Source organism: Mytilus edulis, chromosome 8 (genome assembly GCF_963676685.1).
Source record: "Mytilus edulis chromosome 8, xbMytEdul2.2, whole genome shotgun sequence".
NCBI classification, from domain to species: domain Eukaryota; kingdom Metazoa; phylum Mollusca; class Bivalvia; order Mytilida; family Mytilidae; genus Mytilus; species Mytilus edulis.
In genome coordinates, this window is record NC_092351.1 from 37532053 (window position 1) to 37557809 (window position 25757).

The window sequence follows — 25757 nt, forward strand, 5'->3', positions numbered from 1 at the left end:
ATGAGTATGTAGATGAAACGCGCGTCTGGCATACTAAATTATAATCCTGGTACCTTTGATAACTATTTGATCAAGGTAGTTTATGATGAAGTTGAAGTCCAATCAACTTGAAACTTAGTACACATGTTTCCTATGATCTGATCTTTCTAATTTTAATGCTGATTTCACAGTCCACTGAACATGAGTTTTTTAAACCCCACCATATTCTATATGTGCCTGTCTTAAGTAAGCCTGTAAATTTAGTAGTTGTGATTGTTTGCTGTCTGCTATTTATTTTTTCATTTCTTGTTTTGAACATAGTTTGTTTTCTCTTTTGAATTGTTTTGCATTTTGTAACTGTATGTAGAAATGTAATGGTCAAGAATTTAAGGTGGTACCCAACACTTTAACTAAAATTAGTTTGGCTCGTTTAATTTTCTTAAAATTTTGACAAAGTATTTACTTTGACCCTTTGACAAAAATATAAAAATTTCAAAAAATTTGAACCAACCGTTTTATCGGAAAAATTACACAGGTTATATAGCAGTTTGACAAACACTTATTTTGATCATTGAGAAGCTTAATATTCCCTTTTGAACACAACGTCATTAAAACTTTCTGCTGATTTTACAGAGTTATCTCCCTGTAGTGTTAGGTACCACCTTAACTTAGTTGAACATTTAAACTCTTTGTTCAGTTTAACCTTCAAAATCAATGAAAGTTGGTATCTCATGTGAGCTTTATAGGAAATTTGTACTTCAAGTATATAAGTTGAACATTTAAACTCTTTAGTCAGCTAAACCCACAAAATCAATGAAAATTGGTATCTCATGCGAATAACAACAATTCCATGATACATTATATATGTATGCTAAATACAGTACTTGATGAGTAAACTTATAATATATGATTCTTAATTCATGACAGTAAGTAAAGAAATGAATTGGTCAAATTGACTTTGTTGACCTCCCTTTCTGACTTCTTCATGATTTGTTTGGATAGTAAATACGAAAGTTACTCTAAAAAATTATAGATTGTAAACAAAGCTATTACTGATTTATTGGTCCTCTTGACAAATAAACAAATTTCAATTTACAATGAAGTGTCACATTTATACTGAAAAGAATGATGGGACTCACAAAACAGACCTACTCTAATGAGCACCTGGCTACCTTCATCAATAAATGTATCTATATATAGGGGGATTGTATTGTTAAATGATATCAGGAAATAGTTCAAAAAGTTTAAAGAAGTTTCATCAGTCAAATTGTCTTAAGTAGTTGAACTTCTGTATCACAAGCTAGCTTGTAAACACTGAGGTTGTGAGTTTGAATTGACTAGGATTGTCAGTTTTCCTCCTGAAGGTCAGTGGTTTTCTCCATGCACTCTGGCTTTCCTACACCAATGAAATCTGAATGCCACGAAATAGCACAATAGTGTTGAAGGTGGCATTAAACACCAATTAGTCAATTGAAAAACATGGTCATTTTTATTTTTTTCTTCAATTTGTCTAAATGTAAAGTAAAGGGTTTGGTTCTAAAATTTGAAAAAAGGATACAGAAATGAAGATGTGGAATAATTGCCACTTGCCATTTTGAGACAACTCTCCACCAGAGACCAAATGACATAGAAGTTAACAACTATAGTGTAAATAATCCTTCAACAATGAGCAAAGTTTATACCATATAGTTAACTACAAAAGGGCCCGAAATGATGAATGTAAAACAATTCATTATTATGAGAAAACAGTCCAGTATAAACAATTTACCTATGTTACAGTTGTGAACTTTCACTTAGAGACTTTCAAGTGTTCATCAAATACCATAAATTTATTTAAGCCTTGATAAACTTAGTAAAGATATATGACATATAAAATTATTATATTTGTTTTCTCATCATATACTAATTGTTCTACACAAAATTCTCATGCTATTTTTTAACTTAAAAGTACAATAAAGATTTAGTGGCTTATATATTGTTGATAGTGAAAGATCGTAAAAGTACAAATAAAATCAGGATTTTTGTTGTTGTCTTGATTTAATGAATTTCTTTGGTAAGTTCCAATTTCACATTTTCATAATCTTGAAATTTGTATTTTTTTCATCACTAATGATCTTCATGCAGTGTTAATCTCATATCCCCTGGAAGATTCTCAAATATTAATTTTCAGTTTTACAACATGGATTTTGAAATCGCTGACTGCAGGCTGTTATCATTAGTAATGCAAATGATTTTCTTCCTGTTACGTGATATTGTTTTGAAAACAAGGGATATATCTATTTTGTCTAAACTGTATCTTATTTCATTGTTGCATGATGTAATTAAAATTTTAATTGTCATTAAGATCGATAGATGATTTTCATTTTATTATGGAATTGACATTTGATTTCTATAACTACCATATTAGCAATGATATTGAGGGGTATGTTTTACCATGCAACAGCTGGAAATTAAGATAGAGTTATTTAATTTTTTGATATTTTGTTTCCCACCCATAAACTGCTATTGTATTTCAATTAACTGCTGAGTAATTCACATCCATAGCACCACAGTTTGGTCAGTTATTTTTAGTTATTTTTTTGAGGGGGAAGAGTGGGGGGGGGGGGGGGGGTGAAGGTGATGTTTGTCTATTTTTAGCAGTGTTCTGTGGACTTGTTTTGTCTTGTCCTTTTTCCATAGGCGGATCCAGGGGGGCCCTGGGGGCCCCGGGCCCCCCCTTTCTTGGGAAAAATTTGGTTGATTATATAGGGAATCACTAAAGCATGACTTGAGCTGGCCCCCCCTTAGGTCAGTCAGCGGGCCCCCCCTTAGGCAAAGTTCTGGATCCGCCACTGTTTTTCCCCTGCAATGTTTTATCTAAAATTGTGTGCAATGAAGTGGAAATAAAAACTGTTGTCTTATGTTTCACAATTTGTTATTGCTCTGTTTTAAATATCAATCACCTATTTGGTCTCATGGTAGCATGCTTGCCTATAGTATTGAAAGTTCTTGGGTATGATCCTCTACATATTTAAAATAATGACTTGATATTCAAGCTTCTCTTGTATTTCTACAGTATCGTGCATTTTAAGGAGTAAAAACAAAAGAGATTCAGTGTCCACATTTTGATAAGCATATAATATTTGCCACAGGACTTTAAAATATAACCACCAATCCATCATACTATAAATTCAAAAATTATTGCGTGCATTTATTATTACGATTTTGTCATTTTAGATTAAAATGTGATTCTAATGTTTACAATATCGTGAAAAATCCTGTTTAATTCATATAAAAAAGGGAAATGCAAATTATTGTGAATATTACCCTGTCACATTTTTCACAATAATATAAACATTGCAATATTTCTGAATTTACAGTAGTTAATCAAAATGTATTATTTTCTAAAGCTCTGTTTTAAATCCTTGTAAAACTACAAGTTCAAATACATTTGTTTACACTCGAGATCAAAAATTTCCTTTTTTATGAACATACAAATGATTATTACATTGAAAATTGCAGCCTTTGACTCAAAGGTTGATCCCAATTTGTAATTAAAAAAGGCTTTAACATCCATCAGCCTTCCACTAGATTTAATGTCATAAATATGTATATCGTTGCTGTTCAATTCAGAATCAATACCAACACCTTTAATTGGTATTGTATTAATGAGCTGATCGCTTTCGTCTTTTTACCTTTTCCCAACATTTTTCTTAGCATCTAATGTAGTATATCGGTCCTAATGTTGTGACATGGAATTCCTTGATTTAATAAGCTTATTGTGTCTGTCATGGATTTTATTTAAGTGAAAAGGAACGTTCATATTTCCGTTGGAGAGATGATGGTAGATTTCCAGGTAACATATTGTAATGTACATTTAATTCTGAATTCTATAAGTAATAAACAAATAAATGTAGTGCTTCTCCTGCAGGTGTACGTTGAGATTTAGGGAGTCTCTACCGTAAGAGTGTAGACTCTGCACAGGGTCAGTTGAGGTCTTAAACTTATAAGGATATGCTTGAGTATAAAAAAACCTTTGAGAAATCTTGTGGTTTAGAAAATCCCTAAAGGTAGGCTTCAGTTGAGCAATTATTAAGAGTAAGCTTGTGTGAAAAACGTTGCTATGGAAAGCTTGGGTGTAGAACATCCCAAGGGTTAGCTGTGTTGCAGTAAATCCCATGGTGATGTCGTCACATTGAGATAATGAAGCTCTGGATTTTTATATTATATTCCATTAACTTGAGTGCAATTGGTAACAGTAGATGCATGTGTGGAAAATGCTGCATTCTAAACAATTTTGCAAGTCTGCGAAAACAATTATTGGTGAACAGTTTGTAGATTAGATATTGCAATTTGACAAAACTTCTTCTCGGTTTTAATATAACTGAGATTCAATTAGAGAAATTTTTTATGCCCAACCTACGATAGTAGAGGGGCATTATGTTTTCTGGTCTGTGGGTTCCGTTCGTTTGTTCTTCCGTTAGTTTGTCAGTTTGTTTGTCCTGCTTCAGGTTAAAGTTTTTGGTCAAGGTAGTTTTTGATGATGTTGAAGTCCAATCAGCTTGAAACTTAGTACACCTGTTCCCTGCTATGATATATCTTTCTAATTTTAATTCCAAATTAAAGTTTTGACCCCAATTTCATGGTCCACTGAACATGGAAAATGATACTGCAAGTGGGGCATCTGTGTACTATGGACACATTCTTGTTAATCTTATTTCAAACACAATTTAATTATACTTGTAGAGTAAAGACTATTTTTTGTGCTGTAAATGGATAAGATATTTGTAACTGGACATTTAGCAAACATTATTTTAATTAATCAGTATATAGAACTTTTTTATTGCAAAATTTGTTTTCCCCTTGTCTTAATGCAATCAGTATTTTGAAGTTTTAATGAAGTGGTAAAAATAGCAAAATATTTTAAATGATATTTTATCAAAGTACAAATTTCAACATGGAGCCTTGGCTCACACCAAACAGTAAGTTATAAAGGACCCTAAATGTGTTCTTTATAACTAGTTAACTGGCCTGTGAAACAAGGTTCAAATTAATTTCACAGCAACATGTTCTCGTCCTTATATACTTGTAGTAATATTTGCCACTGGACATTAAACACCACTCAGTTCAACCTTTCATGATAGTTTAAAAGATATAAAAAAATAAAATGTTTATAAATTCGATTAACATTAACATTTTCACTTTTTTATTGATTTTTCTCACCTCATAGGTGTATCTTCATCAAAATCTCATTACTCTTAAATAGAACACCTGAGCAGGTAGTTATCATTAAGTTTCCAGGTAATTGTCTCCGTAACAGTTTATGATTACATATATAATCATCATCATAGCTTTGTGGCTTGTTAATTAAAGGATGACCCTTTAATCTCAAAATAATTATGGTTATTTGTTATAATAATTGATTAGACGACTTGATGCTTTAATAACGGTGCCACTGGGAGTCTTGACTCCAGCTTAATTTTCAGGTTCATATTGAACAAATCAGTCATCTTTTTTGTATATTCCCGGAAGAAGAAAAAAATATGTCATAACAGTTTGTCTTAGAAGGACTTAATGTGATATGATATCAAGATGAAAACAAATTAGTTTTTTCAAATATCAACTTTTAATTTGATTTTTTATGAAATTTTATTGCTATTCGTTCATTCTCTGAAGCATTATTGTTAATAATTTTACATGGAAGTTTTTCCGTAGGATTAAGGCTAAGTGCGAAGACAAATTTCAAAATGTTCCGATTCCTTCATTTACAGGAAACCCAGGGCAGTGATGATTCATCTGGACCTTACCTCTCCGACATGATGACAGTGGACAGTGGCGACACTGAGAGTACAGATGACAGTGGCAACAGTCACCGTGGTAACTGGAGTAGTCGTCTTGACTTTGTCCTGTCTTGTCTGGGATATGTTGTTGGTTTAGGCAATGTTTGGAGATTTCCATACCTAGTTTACAGAAATGGCGGAGGTAAGTTGTTATAAGCGGGGGGATTGTACCTTTATCAGGACTTCGGGATCTGGTGTTTTTTTTAGCTTGGGATTTCGGGATTGACCCTTTCGGAATCTGTGAATTATTTTTTTTAATTTCGGGATGTCGGGATTTAAATTTATTTAATTTTGGGACCTAGGGATTTCAGGATCAGGACCCCTCCTACCCCTCTTATAACAATCATTTACTAAAATAACTTTTAAACTGTTGATGCATGGCTAAGGCTTTTAGAAGATTAACATGGAAAATTAAATAAAATGGTAACTCAATAAACTCCTGAGCCATGCGCTTCTTAATTGGTCCGAGACCACAATTGTCGTCTCTTGATTTTCGTTGTTCACGAATATAGTCCCTAGTGTTGACAGTGGGTTACTTACAATTAATTTTTATACCCCTTCCAAATATATTTCTCCATGTTTAATGCCTCAAATTGCATGTAGGGGGGTAAAATTCATTAAAAAAATTTGGGTCCAGAATTTTAAAGGAAAGTAGTGATTTGGTCCAGCTGAAAAAGGTTGAAAATTAGTACTTCGGAAGCTGTCAAAAGATTTCAAGACGCCCTAAACATAAAATTGTCCATATTTTGAGTTAGAGCCGATGAAGTTTTCTATAATTTTGATATAATTTGTCCCAAAAGTAGTACAACACACTGTAAAAGTTTCTTTGAGAAAGCGCAGGTGGGATTTTTTTTATTTTCATTTATGTTCTAAAAGAAATGCACTAGGAAATAATTGTGGTCTCGGACCAATTGGGTTAGTTTGATCACTAAATATTCAAGATTTCACGATCCTGGTATCAAATGATTGCTTTCTTTACAGGAAGAGTTTTAGAATCTCTTTTTGAAGCAGATCTTTTATTTTTGGCATAACTAATTGTAAATTTATACATGGAGATAGAGGGCCACAATTAAACCAGAAAATTAAACCCTACAAAAAAGATAAAAAGGGCTTAATATCATTGGCTTACAAAAGCTTAAACTTCAAATTTTAGGTTTATGGTTATAAAAAAGATATTTGCAATTAGCTAGTCAAACATGATCAGAGTACAAATGAACTGTCAAAACAATTTTTAAATGTATCAGGTGTACCGGTACATGGATTTAATTAAGTTACATGTACATCACTTAGAAGCTCTAAGTCTTATTATATATTAATCGCTATCAAATCTGATTTTTTTTTTTCATTGTCTCTTGCTACTTTTTTTATGTTTCCAAACAATATAAATAGTTATATGACATGCCTTTGGAAATTGATGGTTTTACAGACAATCCTTTTAAGGTATTGAGCTGGAGGAAGTATTGCATGGCTTTGATCATACTGTAAAAAGACACAATGCCTGTCAGCAAATGATAAATAGATTGCATATAGCAAGGAAAATCGATGAATTAAATGCATAACTCTCCAGGAAAACACAAGAAATTTTTTTTTTGCTCTGGTGAAAATCAAAGAATTATACAAACACTTTGAATGGAAATACCTGCTATGTATTTAATGGGACAATTCAGAAATACAACTTCCTTGTTTTACTGTGAGAAGCTAGTAATTGATGTCTTGACCAATCAAAACATCCATAAAAAGATACAATCCCATAAACAAAACATTACAAACTTGTTTAGGAAGAAAACAAAAAAACTTGTCTTTTTATGGGTAAAATGTGGTTTCAAACTTTTATACATGCTTGTTTTAAGGATACCAGTGTTTAATACTGCAATTAATTTAATACATTTTATGTGGGCGATGGTATTTATAAAGTTGAAAAATAAAAAGGAATTTTGGTATGATTAGCAATGAGACACCTATCTCCCAGAAACCAAATTACCAGTACTTGGAATTTAGCAGCAATGTGTCACTATGTTTCCTTCAACTATAAAGAAAATCCAAACAGTTTAGTTAGCTTTGAGAGACTCTGACATTACAAAATCAAACTGTGGGCCAGATTTATGATAAAGCAATAAATGAAATACAAATATGACAGACTGCCACCAACTACAACCACCATATACAGGCTCTTGATTGATTGGACTAGCACATAGAGAATTTGGTTGGGTTAATATGAATAAGAAGATGTGGTATGAGTGCCATATGAGACAACTCTCCATCCAAGTCACAATTTATAAAAGTAAACCATTATAGGTCAAGGAAAAGTCTTCAACACAGAGCCTTTGCTCACACAGCAGGCTATAGAATTAAACATGTTTGTATGATCTCATTATCAAAAGCATTGTTCAGTTGCTTATATTTTAAGTAACTGTAGGTATTTTATGTCATGAACTAGTACACCATATCCTTCTTTTCCATTTTAGGTGCATTCTTTATTCCCTATATAATAATGTTAGTGACATGTGGAATACCGTTAGTGTTCATGGAGTTAGCATTTGGACAATATGCCAGTTTAGGTCCAGTAACTGTATGGAGATCTGTTCCACTATTTAAAGGTAAAATATATTAGCTAGACATTTTAGTGGAAGTCAACAGAAGACAAATTTTTCTAGAAAAGTTGTATTCAATCAATTTATTTTGCAAGATTTTTATGCACATAAAATCAGGGTAAAAAGTATCGAAAGAGAGACTAGGAAGGTGTTTACGGGACAATATTTTTAAAAATAAAATACTATAAAATAAAAATGTCTTTCTACAAAAAATGTATGAAATATTCATTTTATAGCTAAAACAATAAAAATCAAATTAAGTATTTTGACCATGAACTGAGATTGGTAAAAACTTTAATACAGACCATACATGCTATGTAAATATAAGGAGATGTGGTAAGATTGCCAATGAGACATAGAATAAGGAAATAGATGTACATATCTTTAATTCAATATATGACCTACAACAAAGAGCAAAACGCATACTGTAAAGTAAGCTATAAAAAGACATAGAATGACAAAATGAAAAACAATTTAAAAGAGAAAAAAAACAACCTGAATTATGCTAAAAACAATAAACAAAAGGCAAATATGATGGACAGCAACCATTTGCAACCTCTAAACTACAGGCTCCTGACTTAGGACAAGTAATCAAAGAATATGGCTGGATTTAACATCTTTATAAGTGCTCAAATGTCCTCCTAATCAGGAATTGTGGTGTAGTAGCACAACATGAGCAAACTGTTAAGGGCCAACCACTCATCAGATCAGCTGTAAGCACCATACAAAATTATACACATAGATACAAACTCTGTTCAAATCTTCAAGTACTTTTAACATGTCTTTATAATGAAAATAATAAAAGTAAATAAAAGATCCTATGTTTTTCAGGTATTGGTATGGCAATGGTTCTCTCAAGCTTTGTTGTTTCTATCTATTACAACATGGTGAATGCTTGGGCAGTTCATTATCTGTTTTCCTCCATGACAGCTACACTTCCTTGGTTTAATTGTGGAAATAAATGGAATAACCCAGACAGTAAGTAAAATCCTTAGATAATGGGACCAGTTTAGAGTATTTGGGCTACTCTTGACCCCAACAAGTACTTAACAAATTTTGATGCTTTGCTTCTCACAGTCCAGATTTTAAACAGAATACTTTTTTAACAGTTTGTCAAGTTTTTATATTTCATTTTATTTATGCCCCCGCCTCTATATATAGCTAGACGAAGGAGGCATTAAATGTAACACTAGGCCATAGATAGGTACCTCACAAAATTTGTTTCTATTTCTCTTTTTTTTAGTTTACATCAACCATTTTTAGTTAACATCAACCAAATGTTATGAAACTTAGTACTTATTACCATAAAACACAGACCAAGTTCAAATTTGAGTGGTGACACTTTTACAGATCTCTAGTTTAATAATGTCCCTTTATTTAGTTAAATGCAATCGGGGGAATCAGCTGTTTTTCATGAACACATTCTTCATTTTCTTTATTTGATTTGAATAGAGTATTGCAGGAAAACACATGTGACACAGTGACATATAATCTCTAAACATGACAACTAATTTTATTTGGACTAATATAAATCATGCTTATAGACATAAGTATGGTAGCCTAATAACTAGACAAAAAGTGGCATTTTTAATATTTTGTTGAACTTGATACTATAAAAGCTTAAGCTAATTGATTGTCCGCAGAATATTATACTTGTCAAATTAAGATTGGAGTAGAATTGAAATATAGGTCAAAATATGGAAAAATGAACAGGTAAATATTGTGGTACATTTTGTACTTCAAAACCTTGATGGATTAATTATGCCTTCTTACAATGAACATTTTTTTTTCTGAATCAATAGTATGCTAAGGGTATTACAAACTTAAATTTCAAGTGTTGAAACATTTATGAGAGTAATCGTGAGTGTTTGGTTTATTTGAAGGTTTGTTTGTTATGTATCTCAGATTATTTGATATGATAAAAAACATTTATTCATTTTAAAGTTTTAGCGTCAAATTGTACTATTTAATTTGAAACTACTCAAACTATCTGATTATCAGTATCAAATATTGAATCTATGTTCTTTAATAAAACAATTCAGTTTTGGTTCCCAATAAATATATAGCCTTTTCAAGAGTTAACACAGCCATGACATGACATTAAACTTATTAAAGTGATGAAATTTTGACTAATTGACTTGTATATGCTTAGAAAAAATAAACAGCACAACTGTTGCCCATAAATATATCTTAACAGTGTATTAAGTGATAATATATTCGCCAGCAAAAATGAGGGGGATAGGACCTTTATGGAGACTCTGGGATCAGGTGTTTTGTAACTCGTGATTTCGAGATTGACCCTTTCGGGTTCCGGGAGTTCTTTTTTTCGAATTTCGGGATGTTGGGATTAATTTATTTGAATTTCACGACCTCAGAATTTCGTGTTCTAAAGCCCAGGATTTCGGGATCAGGACCCTCCTATCCCCCCAAAAAAATGTTTTAAGGAAAAGCTAGTGCTGTATGTTAATTAACAAAAATTGTTCTAAAATAGTTTATTTTTGGCAAAAAATCTGACAAATCTTGCTTATGCCATCACAGTCAAATTGTGTCATCAATACAGCTATGTTGTTTGATTAAGAAGTTAAAAATAAGGAATATAGTGATAACATGGTCTTTAATTTTCGGTGAATTTACTAGGCCAATTAGATAAATAATAAATCTATCTTCTTCTACTTGAGCTTTATTTCTCAATAATTATATATAATTGGTAGTTGAAACTTTCAATGGATTCTTTTTTAATTGAAGTATGTTTGAATTGAGTAAAATCTATAATTGTCAACAACTTCTCAAAGTATGAAGATTGCTATAAATATAGTAATTAAAGAATGCTTTTAAATTCATTTTTACTATCTATATCATATTGATATTATACAATTTTGTAACAGAATTCATTATTTTTCTAAAATTTTACAATAGACATAACATAATTCTAATGAATTTTGAGAGTTATGATAAATTAATATAGCGTATATGAATCTTTAATTTTTCATTTCTTTAAATAGAACAAATTAGTAACATAACAGTCTGCTGTGAAATTAGCTGATTTAAAACAGAGATTACGAGACCAATAGTTTCAGTTATCTAATATGTATTGATCCCTACAGAACAAGGTTTTCCAAGCAGAAAGTGGTTTAATTATCTCTCATTAATAATAAATAGATGTCTTAATTGTTCAGTTTTCAAAATGTTTTCAATTCCAATGTGTTGCCATGTGGTTTTACAAATTAAGATGTTTTATTTGTCTATTTAAATCAAATGGTTTCTAAAAAGCTTTTAATTGTTCGAGAATTGTTGACAACTTTAAGCTTCATAGAAAAATACAACCATAAACTGTGACTTTTCAAAGCTATGGAGGTATAAGACATGGAGAAGCCACCTTTTTTATTGTTTTACAATTGCTGATCATTTAATCATCTTGGAACCAAACAGCAACTGTTTACTGTGTCTTTTCAAAGCAAGGTTTTATACATTATAAAGTTTTGAGGTACCTAACACTACAGGGAGATAACTCTGTAAAATCAGCAGAACGTTTTAATTACGTTGTATTGTTAAGGGAATATTAAGCATCTCAATGATCAAAATAAGTGTTTGTCAAACTGCTATATAACCAGTGTAAATTTTCTGATTAAACGGTTGGTTCAAATTTTTTGAATTTTTTTATATTTTTGTTAAAGGGTCAAAGTAAATACTGTGTCAAAATTTTATGAAAATTAAACAAGCCAAATTAATTTTAGTGAAAGTGTTGGGTACCAACTTAAGCCTTTTAATACTGTTAAATGACTGATTGACTTGTGATTGCCTGTAGCCACATCAGCACACTAAGGCTGTAAACATATATCCCAGCAATGTTATTGTATGACAAATGACAATTGATCATATTTGAGGCACATGCATAGAACAATATAGATCTTGCTCCATTGAAAAGTATATGACAAACAAGAATGTGTCCCTAGTACACAGATGCCCTATTCGCACTATCATTTTTTTATGTTCAATGGACTCTGAAAATGGGGCAAAACTCTAATTTGGCATTAAAATTAGAAAGATCATATCATAAGGAACATGTGTACTAAGTTTCAAGTTGATTGGATTTCAACTTCTTCAAAAACTACCTTGACCAAAAACTTTAACCTGAAGCGGGACAGACAGAGGGACGAACGGACTGACAGACACACAGACCAGAAAAAATAATGGCCATAAATGGTGCATAAAAAGTGTCATTTTCAGACACATAGTCAGTATTTCTTCGCTTCACTGATAAGAATCTGACAACACTGTTTTACTTCCTGATGTGAAGAGTTTTTATGATCCTAAAGTGTTGCTGTTAGAATAAAAACACATTAAAAAAGTTGGAGGCAATAAATTCATTTCTTAAGATAATTACTATAAAATCTGAAAATCATTGCAGCTCTTTCAGAGGCAAAGCATGAAGGTAGGATCTATTTAATTTTGTCATATTGTAATAAAAAAATTAGTACACGAAATACATGAATTTGATGTATTTTCTTAAAGTTATTCCTTTGAATTGATCCATATAAAATGTTGAAATGCACCAATTTAATCTTTTTAATTTATCTTTTACAGAGTGTAGTAAGAACATATTTGAAGTCAGTAATTGTTCACATTTCAACAGTTCATATGTATACCAGAACCAGTTTCAAAATCATTCCTGTTTCCCTGTCCTGGCAAACTGTTCCCTGTACAGCCAAAATGAGACCAAATTGGTAACAGATTGCATAACAGAATTAAGAAAAGAGTTTGGTGCTGTTGTCCTAACAACAGATCGTCATACAAAAATGACTACTCCAAGTGAGGAATATTTTTAGTAAGTAGCTGATTTAGCATGTTCCTATGCATAAGACTATTGTGTATATTTATTTCATTGTGAATTAAGCTTACTTGAGTCATTTGTAAAAGTAATTAAGATACTTAAAGAGTAACAATAAAATTGAGAATTGACATGGGGAATGTATCAAAGAGACAACAACCCGACCATGCATGGAACAGAAAAACAGCAGAAGGTCACCAACAGGTCTTCAATGCATTGAGAAACTACCGCACCCAGAGGCGTCCTTCAGCTGGCCCCTAAACAAATATATATACTAATTCAGTGATAATGAACGCCATACTAAACTCCAAATTGTACAAAAGAAACTAAAATTACAAATAATACAAGACTAACAAAGGCCAGAGGCTCCTGACTTGGAACAGGCGAAAAAATGCGGCGGGGTTAAACATGTTTATCTTCTGACATCAGACTCGGACTTCTCTTGAACTGAATTTTAATGTGTGTATTGTTATGCGTTTACTTTTCTGCATTGGCTAGAGGTATAGGGGAGGGTTGAGATCTCATAAACATGTTTAACCCCGCCACATTTTTGCGCCTGTCCCATATCAGGAGCCTCTGGCCTTTGTTAGTCTTGTATTATTTTTATGAATATTTACGAATGATGTCCTTATACCGATGATAAAATTTAGTAAATGTTTTGACTAGTTTGCGATATCGAAAACCCTGGTGTAATAATTTTTCAGTAATACATAAATTTCTCACGTTCAAATCTGAAACATTGTTACATACTAGTGCGAATCGTACAAGTTAAGATATATAAACACTGTAAGATGGTGACAAGGGAACGTCACCATCTAAAAAGGGATAATTAACGATTGGAAAATGAAAAATCATCTCTTTTATCTGACAAGTAGGAAAAAATATCAAATATTGGATGGTCCCCTGTTCTGCTTTTACAGATATAAAAAAAATAGGTACAAACATTCTTCTTTCTCTGTTACTTTTGATTCGTATAGAAGACATATATTTAAAGATAGTTTCTATAAGAATGTAAGAAAGGGGGGTATACTGTTTTACCTCTGTCTGTCCATCCTTCTGTCACTCTGTACGTCCGTCCCGTGAATATTTTTCGTCCCATTTTCTTAGGAACTACAATACAGGGATTTCTAAAATTTGGTTTCAGGGTATATATAAGTCAGCTATACTGTGTGATGCCTTATCAGATTCATCACTCGCGAATACTTGTATGATTTTACACATATTAGCAAAGTTAAAAATTTCCGTCACATTTTTCTCAGGAACTACAATACAAGGATTTCTGAAATTTGGTTACAGGTTTTATTTAGTCAGCTATACCGTGTAATGCGTTTTTAGATTCATCACTCGAGAACTTCCTGTTTATCGAATACTTGTATAATTTTACACATGATAGCCAAGTTGAAAGTTTTCGGCACAATTTTCTCAGGAACTACAATACAAGGATTTCCAAAATTTGGTTACAGGTTTTATTTAGTCAGCTATACCGTTGAACACTGTTCAAAAAGCTATTGAAAAAGTTTTGATAAAAAATGAATCAATGGAAAAGATGGATATTGTGTATCAATTCATGACACAAAATAACTTCACACATTAGACAAAATCCATAGCAAAGGAACAGCACTGTTTTGCTGTTCTTCAGTTTGATAACAAAGGAAGGCTTTTATCATGAAGTTAAAACCAGGAAAGTTCTTGATACACATAAAATTTATGAAGAGTTATTTTCATTTTCTACATGGAGAAAAAGCTCATTTCTTGAGTCAAATTTTTTTATGTTAATTCACAATTCTTTATTAACTGATTGTATTTTCAGTAACAGAGTTTTGAATGTATCTGGAAGTCTTAGTAATGTTGGAGGTATCCAGTGGGAGCTTGCATTATGTCTGTTACTATGTTGGGTGGTTGTCTTTGTATGCCTGGTTAGAGGAATCAGAACCTCAGGAAAGGTCAGTATATCTTATCTGAGGGAGTTAGAACATTAGTTATTAAAATAATTTCTTAATATATCTTCGGAGACTAAATCTCTGCTCATTTAATAGAAACATGTTCATAATATATTATAAATCTTTTTAATGAGCAAAGAGTCAGGAGTTTTGATATTTTTTCAATATATCTGTTTAACTTTTAACTCATCTTATTGCTTTTTGATTTTTTAACATTAAATTGAAATGGATCCTTACCAAAAAAAAAAATCTCACAAATTAAAAAAACTAATAACTATCACTTCTTTAAAAAAAAATAAAAAAAATGATTAATTGAGCTACTGTGGAATCATTATTATTCAGTGAGTCACAAATTTAAATGTTCAACAAAGTACACATTTTTCTATAGGCTTGAATGCAGACTTTAGCAAATCCATGAAATCAGCTATTCATGAAAACACAATTTTTCTTCAATCAATCGAAATTGGTTCCCACACAAAAAATTAGTACTGTAATTAAAGTAAAACAAGACTAAGATGCATTATACTTCAGAAATTGCTAATTTTTTTTATAGATTGCCTATTTTGTGGTAACATTTCCGATGGTAATTATGATGGTCCTGTTAGTACGAGCTTTAATGATGGAAGGAAACATCAAAGGAATAAAGTTTTACGTCACACCTAAGTGGGAGAAGTTAAAGGAACCTAAAGTATGGGCTGATGCAGCAGTACAGGTGTTCTTCTCTTTATCAGCTTGTATGGGAGGACTCACTACACTCGCCAGTTATAATAAATTCCACAATAATATTTATAGGTAAGTGACATTAAGGGATGAACATTTGGGGTACTTTATAATAGATTTTGTAAAAATATCAAAAGGAAAGCCCCAGCATCTTTTCACAAAATTACTTGGAATAAGTCAAGAACTGGTATATTAACTTTCTATAACTTTTGTTGTAAGATTTTTATGAAAGAGTCAATGTGCATATTTTCAATTGTAAAGTTTTGATAATGATATATGGGAATACATAAGACTATAGTGGTATATTGCTTGTAAACTTGTAAAGGAATGACATGCCATAGAATTAAGGACAAATTCAGAATGGTTGATAGTTAGCAATGTCATTTTCTACGACAGTTTGTAGGGTGATGGCTAGCCATAACTTTTACATACAATTTGTAGGGTGAGGGCTAGCCATTCCTTTTACATACATTTGAAGGGTGATGGCTAGCCATAACTTTTACATACATTTTTAGAGTGATGGCTAGCCATAACTTTTACATAAATTTGTATGGTGAGGGCTAGCCATAACTTTTACATACAATTTGTATGGTGAGGGCTAGCCATAACTTTTACATAAATTTGTAGGGTGAGGGCTAGCCATAACTTTTACATAAATTTGTAGGGTGAGGGCTAGCCATAACTTTTACATACAATTTGTAGGGTGAGGGCTAGCCATAACTTTTACATACAATTTGTAGGGTGAGGGCTAGCCATAACTTTTACATACAATTTGTAGGGTGAGGGCTAGCCATAACTTTTACATAAATTTGTAGGGTGAGGGCTAGCCATAACTTTTACATAAATTTGTAGGGTGAGGGCTAGTCATAACTTTTACATACAATTTGTAGGGTGAGGGCCAGACATTACTTTTACATACATTTGAAGTGTGATGGCTAGCCATGTCTTTTACATACATTTGTATGGTGATGGCTAGCCATAACTTTTACATACATTTGTTGGGTGAGGGCTAGTCATAACTTTTACATACAATTTGTAGGGTGATGGCTAGACATTACTTTCACATACATTTGAAGTGAGATAGCTAGCCATGTCTTTTACATACATTTGTAGGGTGATGGCCAGCCATAACTTTTACATACATTTAAAGGGTGATGTCTATAGCCATAACGTTTACAAACAACTTGTAGGGTGATGGCTAGCCATAACTTTTACATACTATTTGTAGGGTGATGGCTAGCAATAACTTTTACGTACAATTTGGAGAGTGATGGCTAGCCATAACTTCAGCATACAATTTGTACGGTGATGGCTAGCCATAACTTTGACTTATAATTTGTAGGGTGATGGCTAGCCATAACTTTTACAGACAATTTGTAGGGTGAGGGCTAGCCATAACTTTTACATACAATTTGTAGGGTGAGGGCTAGCCATAACTTTTACATACAATTTGTAGGGTGAGGGCTAGCCATAACTTTTACATAAATTTGTAGGGTGAGGGCTAGCCATAACTTTTACATAAATTTGTAGGGTGAGGGCTAGCCATAACTTTTACATACAATTTGTAGGGTGAGGGCTAGCCATAACTTTTACATACAATTTGTAGGGTGAGGGCTAGCCATAACTTTTACATACAATTTGTAGGGTGAGGGCTAGCCATAACTTTTACATAAATTTGTAGGATGAGGGCTAGCCATAACTTTTACATACAATTTGTAGGGTGAGGGCTAGTCATAACTTTTACATACATTTTTAGAGTGATGGCTAGCCATAACTTTTACATAAATTTGTATGGTGAGGGCTAGCCATAACTTTTACATACATTTGTAGGGTGATGGCCAGCCATAACTTTTACATACAATTTGTAGGGTGAGGGCTAGCCATAACTTTTACATACAATTTGTAGGGTGAGGGCTAGCCATAACTTTTACATACATTTGAAGGGTGATGGCTAGCCATAACTTTTACATACAATTTGTATGGTGAGGGCTAGTCATAACTTTTACATACAATTTGTAGGGTGAGGGCTAGCCATAACTTTTACATAAATTTGTAGGATGAGGGCTAGCCATAACTTTTACATACAATTTGTAGGGTGAGGGCTAGTCATAACTTTTACATACATTTTTAGAGTGATGGCTAGCCATAACTTTTACATAAATTTGTAGGGTGAGGGCTAGTCATAACTTTTACATAAATTTGTAGGGTGAGGGCTAGCCATAACTTTTACATACATTTGAAGGGTGATGGCTAGCCATAACTTTTACATACAATTTGTATGGTGAGGGCTAGTCATAACTTTTACATACAATTTGTAGGGTGAGGGCTAGCCATAACTTTTACATACATTTGTAGGGTGATGGTTTAGCCATAACTTTTACAGACAATTTGTATGGTGAGGGCTAGTCATAACTTTTACATACAATTTGTAGGGTGAGGGCCAGACATTACTTTTACATACATTTGAAGTGTGATGGCTAGCCATGTCTTTTACATACATTTGTATGGTGATGGCTAGCCATAACTTTTACATACATTTGTTGGGTGATGGCTAGCCATAACTTTGACTTATAATTGATAGGGTGATGGCTAGCCATAACTTTAACATACAATTTGTAGGGTGGTGGCTAGCCATAACTTTAACATACAATTTGTAGGGTGATGGCTAGCCATAGCTTTTACATATAATGTATAGGATGATGGCTAGCCATAACTTTGACTTATAATTGATAGGGTGATGGCTAGCCATAACTTTTACATATGATTTGTAGGGTGATGGCTAGCCATAATTTTTACATACATTTGTAGGGTGATAGCTAGCCATAACTTTTACATCAATTGTAGGGTGACGATGGCTAGCCATAACTTTTATATACATTTCAAGGATGATGGCTAGCCGTGTCTTTGACATACATTTTTAGGGTGATGGCTAGCCATGTTTTTATGCCCCACCTACGATAGTAGAGGGGCATTATGTTTTCTGGTCTGTGCGTCCGTTCGTCTGTCTGTTCGTTCGTCCGTCTGTTCGTTTGTCCGTCTGTCCCGCTTCAGGTTAAAGTTTTTGGTCAAGGTAGTTTTTGATGAAGTTGAAGTCCAATCAACTTGAAACTTAGTACACATGTTCCTTATGATATGATCTTTCTAATTTAAAAGCCAAATTAAACTTTTGACCCCAATTTCACGGTCCACTGAACATAGAAAATGAAAGTGCATGTTTCAGGTTAAAGTTTTTGGTCAAGGTAGTTTTTGATGAAGTTGAAGTCCAATCAACTTGAAACTTAGTACACATGTTCCTTATGATATGATCTTTCTAATTTTAAAGCCAAATTAAACTTTTGACCCCAATTTCACGGTCCACTGAACATAGAAAATGAAAGTGCATGTTTCAGGTTAAAGTTTTTGGTCAAGGTAGTTTTTGATGAAGTTGAAGTCCAATCAACTTGAAACTTAGTACACATGTTCCCTATGATATTATCTTTCTAATTTTAATGCCTGATTATATTTTATATCCAATTTCATGGTCCATTGAACATGGAAAATGATAGTGCGAGTGGGGCATCCGTGTACTTTGGACACATTCTTGTTTATATACATTTTTAGGGTGATGGCTAGCCATAACTTTTACATACAATTTGTAGGTTGATGGCTAGCCATGTCTTTTACATACATTTGATGGGTGATGGCTAGCCATGTCTTTTACATACTTTGATAAGGTAATGGCTAGCCGTGTCTTTGACATACATTTTTAGCTCACCTGGCCCGAAGGGCCAAGTGAGCTTTTCTCATCACTTGGCGTCCGGCGTCCGGCATCCGTCGTCCGTCGTCGTCGTCCGTCGTCTGTCGTCGTCGTCCGTCGTCGTTAACTTTTACAAAAATCTTCTCCTCTGAAACTACTGGCCCAAATTAAACTAAACTTGGCCACAATCATCATTGGGGTATCTAGTTTAAAAAATGTGTGGCGTGACCCGGTCAACCAACCAAAATGACCGCCATGGCTAAAAATAGAACATAGGGGTAAAATGCAGTTTTTGGCTTATATCTCAAAAACCAAAGCATTTAGAGCAAATCTGACATGGGGTTTAATTGTTTATTAAGTCAAGATCTATCTGCCCTAAAATTTTCAGACGAATCGGACAACCAGTTGTTGGGTTGCTGCCCCTGAATTGGCAATTTTAAGGAAATTTTGCCGTTATATGGTTATTATCTTGAATATTATTATAGATAGAGATAAACTGTAAACAGCAATAATGTTCAGCAAAGTAAGATCTACAAATAAGTCAACATGACCGAAATGGTCAGTTGACCCATATAGGAGTTATTGCCCTTTATAGTCAATTTTTAACCATTTTACGTAAATCTTAGTAATCTTTTACAAAAATTTTCTCCTCTGAAACCACTGGGCCAAATTTATCCAAACTTGGCCACAATTATCTTTGGGGTATCTAGTTTAAAAAATGTGTCCAGGGACCCGGCCAACCAACCAAGATGGCCGCCACGGCTAAAAATAGAACATAGGGGTAAAATGCAGTTTTTGGCTTATAACTTAAAAACAAAAGCATTAAGAGCAAATCTGACTATTAGAAAATTGTTTATCAGGTCAAGATCTATCTACCCTGAAATTTTCAGATGAATCTGACAACCTGTTGTTGGGTTGCTGCCCCTGAATTGGTAATTTTAAGGAAATTTTACTGTTTTTGGTTATTATCTTGAAAATTATTAAAGATAGAAATAAACTGTAAACAGCAATAATGTTCAGCAAAGTAAGATTTACAAATAAGTCAACATGACCGAAATGGTCAGTTGACCCATATAGGAGTTATTGTCCTTTATAGTCAATTTTTAACCATTTTTCGTAAATCTTAGTAATCTTTTACAAAAATCTTCTCCTCTGAAACTGCTGGGCCAAATTAATCCAAACTTATCCACAATCATCTTTTGGGTATCTAGTTTAAAAAATGTGTCCGATGACCCGGCCATCCAACCAAGATGGCCGCCATGGCTAAAAATAGAAGATAGGGGTAAAATGCAGTTTTTGGCTTATAACTCAAAAACCAAAGCCTTTAGAGCAAATTTGACAGGGGGATAAATTGTTTATCAGGTCAAGATCTATCTGCCCTGAAATTTTCAGATAAATCGGACAACCCGTTGTTGGGTTCCTGCCCCTGAATTGGTAATTTTAAGGAAATTTTACTGTTTTTGGTTATTATCTTGAAAATTATTATAGATAGAAATAAACTGTAAACAGCAATAATGTTCAGCAAAGTAAGATTTACAAATAAGTCAACATGACCGAAATGGTCAATTGACCCCCTAAGGAGTTATTGTCCTTTATAGTCAATTTTCAACAATTTTTATAAAATTTGTAAATTTTTACTAACATTTTCCACTGAAACTACTGGGCCAACTTCATTATAGATAGAGATAATTGTAAGCTGCAAGGATGTTCAGTAAAGTAAGATGTACAAACACATCACCATCACCAAAATACAATTTTGTCATGAATCCATCTGCTTCCTTTGTTTAATAGTCACATAGACCAAGGTGAGCGACACAGGCTCTTTAGAGCCTCTAGTTAGGGTAATGGCTAGCCATGTCTTTTACATACATTGTTAAGGTGATGACTAGCCATAACTTTTACATACTATTTGTAGGTTGATGACTATAGACATAAGTTTTACATACAATTTGGAGGGTGATGGCTGCTAGCCTTAATTTTAACATATATTTGTAGGGTGATGGCTTGCCATAATTTTTACATACATTTGTAGGGTGATGACTAGCCATAACTTTTACATACATTTGAATAGGGATGGCTTAAGCATTAACTTTTACATACATTTGTGGAGTGATGGCTAGCCATAACTTTTATATTCATTTGTAGGGTGATGGCTAGCCATATCTTTTACATACAATTGTAGGGTGATGGCTAGCCATGTCTTTTACATACATTTGTAGGGTGATGGCTAGCCATTACTTTTACATACATTTATAGGGTGATGGCTTGCCAAACTTTTACATATAATTTGTAGGATGATGGCTAGTCATAACTTTTACATATAGTTTGTATGGTTATGGCTAGCTAGAACTTTTACATATAATTTGTATGGTTATGGCTAGCATTAACTTTTTACATAAAATTTCTAAGGGTTTTGTTGTGTTGTAAACTCTAGCTAGATCTGTAGACAGGCACATAGAACATTATCTCTTAGAACAAATTACAGTGGCATATATCATGTATATACACATTCTTTACTTTAACATGTAATGATATGCAGTGGTTCATCATATTCCAACATCAAATGTAAAAACAATATGTTTCCAATGGTGTTATACTAAAGAGCTACTGTAAATTCAGAAATTATTGCGTGCATTTATTATTGAGATTTTTAAGACTTAACTGCGATTTAAATTTTTACAATTTTGAGAAAAATCCTTTTCAATTCATGTTTAATATTTCAAAATGCAAGTTTAAATTATTGCGTTTTCAACTCTCATTTTTCGCAATAATAAAAACCTTGCAATAATTTCTGAATTTCCAGTAATTAAATGTTTTGTACTGTTTTCAGTGATGCAATATTAGTATGTTTAGGAGATACACTAGTTAGTGTGTTAGCTGGATTCTCTATGTTTGCAATGCTAGGAGTACTAAGTCATGAACTAGATGCAGATATAGAAAGTGTTATTCAGTCAGGTGAGTGCTCTAATTTTCTCTATGTTTGCAATGCTAGGAGTACTAAGTCATGAACTAGATGCAGATATAGAGAGTGTCATTCAGTCAGGTGAGTGTTCTAATTTTCAATAATTTAAAAATAAAGGAATGTGCCAATGTCCTGAAACAACTACCAAACAGAAACCAAATGACTTTGATATAAATAACTAAGTCACTGGCATGACCTTCAATAATGAGTAATACCCATAATTAGGAGTAAGCTATATATTATAAGGCTGTGCAGTGACAAAACATAAAACAATTCAAAGCAGGAAACAAACAGCCTGATTTTCGTTTAAAACAATAAAGCAAATACAAATATGATCAGACAACAACCTATGGTTTCTCTATTCTTTTTGATTACATGTAGTTGTTAATGAAATAACTTCAACAATTTCAAAGGGTAAAACATCTTAAGGTTCTGATATTTATGGTATCTTAATTTTGAAATTAAAACTTTACAGGTAAGGATATATTGTACACAAAGTAAAAACTGAAGATAAACACTTAGTTTTCTAGAACAATTTAGATAAAATTCTATAAGGTTCATGTAATTGTAAAACACTTGTATTTATTTTCTTTTTCAGACATTGGACTAACATTTATAGTAAATCCAGAAGCCATGTCCTATTTTCCTATTTCTCCATTGTGGTCCATTTTATTTTTTCTCATGATTATCATGCTGGGCATCAGTACACAGTTTGTCAATGTAGAAACTGTCATCACCGCTATCATTGATGAAAATATCACCCTCTTCAGAAGACGGAGAATTGCTGTTTTATTTGTTGTCTGTTCATCATTATTTTTACTTGGTCTTCCTTTAACCACACAGGTAATTGCCATTATTTTTGTCGTTCTTAGATCTGTTTCAGAGTTGAGTCATGATCATGCATTTTAATTGAAAGAGAAATGATCTTTATTAAGTAAATGGCACATCTTTGATCAATGGGAAGACATGGTTGTCTTTTGATATTTCAAATGCAATGGATGTTAGCCAAATAAATATTTTAAAGATATTGAGGCTGGTAGGGAATTTTTATGAAGCTTTTCACCTTGAAAAAAAAAAGAAATGTTGAAAATCTCTGAAGTGAATATTGTCAAACTTTCAGAGCTACAGAGTAGAAGATCTCCCTCTTTACAGCTCCACTTAGGGAACATTTTTTCATTCAAAATTTTGTTTATAAGATGCCAAATATTTTAATATTTCAGCACCCACAAATTAGATTTAATGATCATGGACATGTGAATAGAAAAAAAGGTCTAAACAGAAATGGATCCTTTTGACCTACATTTCATGCATGCTTGTTCTAATCTGTACAACTTAACTATATGAGATACTACATTGTATGGCTAAACTGATCAAATTACATTTCAATGCCTTGTTGAGACTTATCCTATTTTTTCATTAAATAAAATGATTTCAAAAATCTTATTTTCAGAGTGGTTTGTACATATTACGTGTGATAGATGAGTATGTAGCGGGATTTCCAATCATGGTTACGGGTATATTTATGTGTATAGCTGTTGGTTGGTTTTATGGTGTAAAACAGTTCTCGGCCAATATAAAACATATGATTGGTCATCACACAGGACACTGGTGGCATGCCTTGTGGTGTGTCATAACTCCGTTGATTATACTGGTAGGTATTAATAGTTCTTATATACGATTTGCATTTCTAAAAATACTGTAATGTGATTGGTTCATTAGAATTAATGTTCTTGGTTTACATCACTGCATTTAAGTAAAACTGACATTTGACATTTTATGTATATAAAGGGAGAGCATTTGGTCAATAAAATTGAGAAAGGAAATGGGGAATGCGTCAAAGCTACAACAACCCGACTGTAGAGTAGACAATAAATTTTCACTGAAATAGGCAGATCATTATATAATTCATTCTGCAGTTAAGTTAACAAATTTTGAGAGGATAGACAAAATATATTTTATGTTTGTGAATTCATGGCAGTTTTTTGTGATTTTTATAAGATTTTTATGTTTAAAGTACTGCTATACTTTCTTGATGTTTATATTTGGGCCTCAGATACAGATTTCTTTGGATTTGAATTTAGTAATTAATATGAGTTTAAGTATCTTTGTATTTTTACAATGGAAGTTTACTTTTCAGTTCATCCTGGTATTTTCAGCAGTAGGCTATGAGCCGTTGTCAGCTAAATACAGTATTGATATTTATCCAGTATGGACAGAAGTTGTTGGTTTTATAATCCTAGCCATTCCTGTTATAACCATTCCAATTTTCTTAATTTATAAATTATGTAGAGGTCAAGGCAGATTGTCTCAGGTATGTAGAGGTCAAGGAAATTGTTTCATTAAATTACAATTCAACATATGTAAAATTCAAGGCAAATTGTCTTGGAAATGCATTGTTCAGAGAAATGTTTCACATGCGTATACATGTGTAGGTCAATTTTAGTTGTCTAATTGTTTAGTAAAAGCCAAGGTTAATTGTAAAATATAGGTGGATGTTGAAAGTTATAATTATAAGTTTGAAAATATATATTTAGGCATGTTGACTCTTCTATATAGTATATTCAACAGTGCGATGCATTTCATTTCTTTACACTCATTCTGTGAAAACACAACCAAGCAAAAGTAAAAGTCTATATATTTCAAACAATGCATTTTCATTATATTAAAAAACATTGGATAAAGAGTTTTGCCTACCCAATTTTCAATTGCTTTCTACCATGCAGTTAAATGTAGAAAAAAGGGTTTGTCTGGTGTACTGTTTGCATCAAATGCTGAGGGTATTTGTAAAGTCTTTTCTTCCAATAACTTAGTTCTTTCATAATCGGAATTGTATTTTGAATTGTAGAGATTCCATGTAGCATGTCAGTCTGAGCCTAATTGGGGTCCAGCTTTAGAGAGACATTGGAAGAATGTAGAATATTTCCCTGCTGTAAATACCAACACATTGGCTGTAGATATTGACCACTCTCCATTACACACTGTATCAGGTGAGATATTGACCACTCTCTATGACACACTGTATCAGGTGAGATATTGACCACTCTCTATGACACACAGTATCAGGTGAGTTTGAACATTCTCTGATACACACAGTATCAGGTGAGTTTGACCATTCTCTGATACACACAGTATCAGGTGAGATTTGATCAATTATATGCATAACAAGATGTAGTTTTTATGCC

General features: G+C 32.7%; 1 protein-coding gene across 1 annotated transcript in view; it reads left to right on the plus strand.

Annotated features, from left to right (window-relative positions):
• The window catches only part of LOC139486796 (uncharacterized), a 110616-nt gene that overhangs the window by 81235 nt on the left and 3624 nt on the right, over positions 1–25757 (plus strand). Inside the window, exons 15-25 of the mRNA XM_071271767.1 lie at positions 5730–5940; positions 8264–8395; positions 9221–9367; positions 12974–13214; positions 15028–15160; positions 15711–15949; positions 22444–22568; positions 23174–23418; positions 24026–24226; positions 24713–24886; positions 25421–25562. Coding sequence (XP_071127868.1) covers positions 5730–5940; positions 8264–8395; positions 9221–9367; positions 12974–13214; positions 15028–15160; positions 15711–15949; positions 22444–22568; positions 23174–23418; positions 24026–24226; positions 24713–24886; positions 25421–25562 — 1990 coding nt within the window. The remainder of the gene's footprint in view (positions 1–5729; positions 5941–8263; positions 8396–9220; positions 9368–12973; positions 13215–15027; positions 15161–15710; positions 15950–22443; positions 22569–23173; positions 23419–24025; positions 24227–24712; positions 24887–25420; positions 25563–25757) is intronic.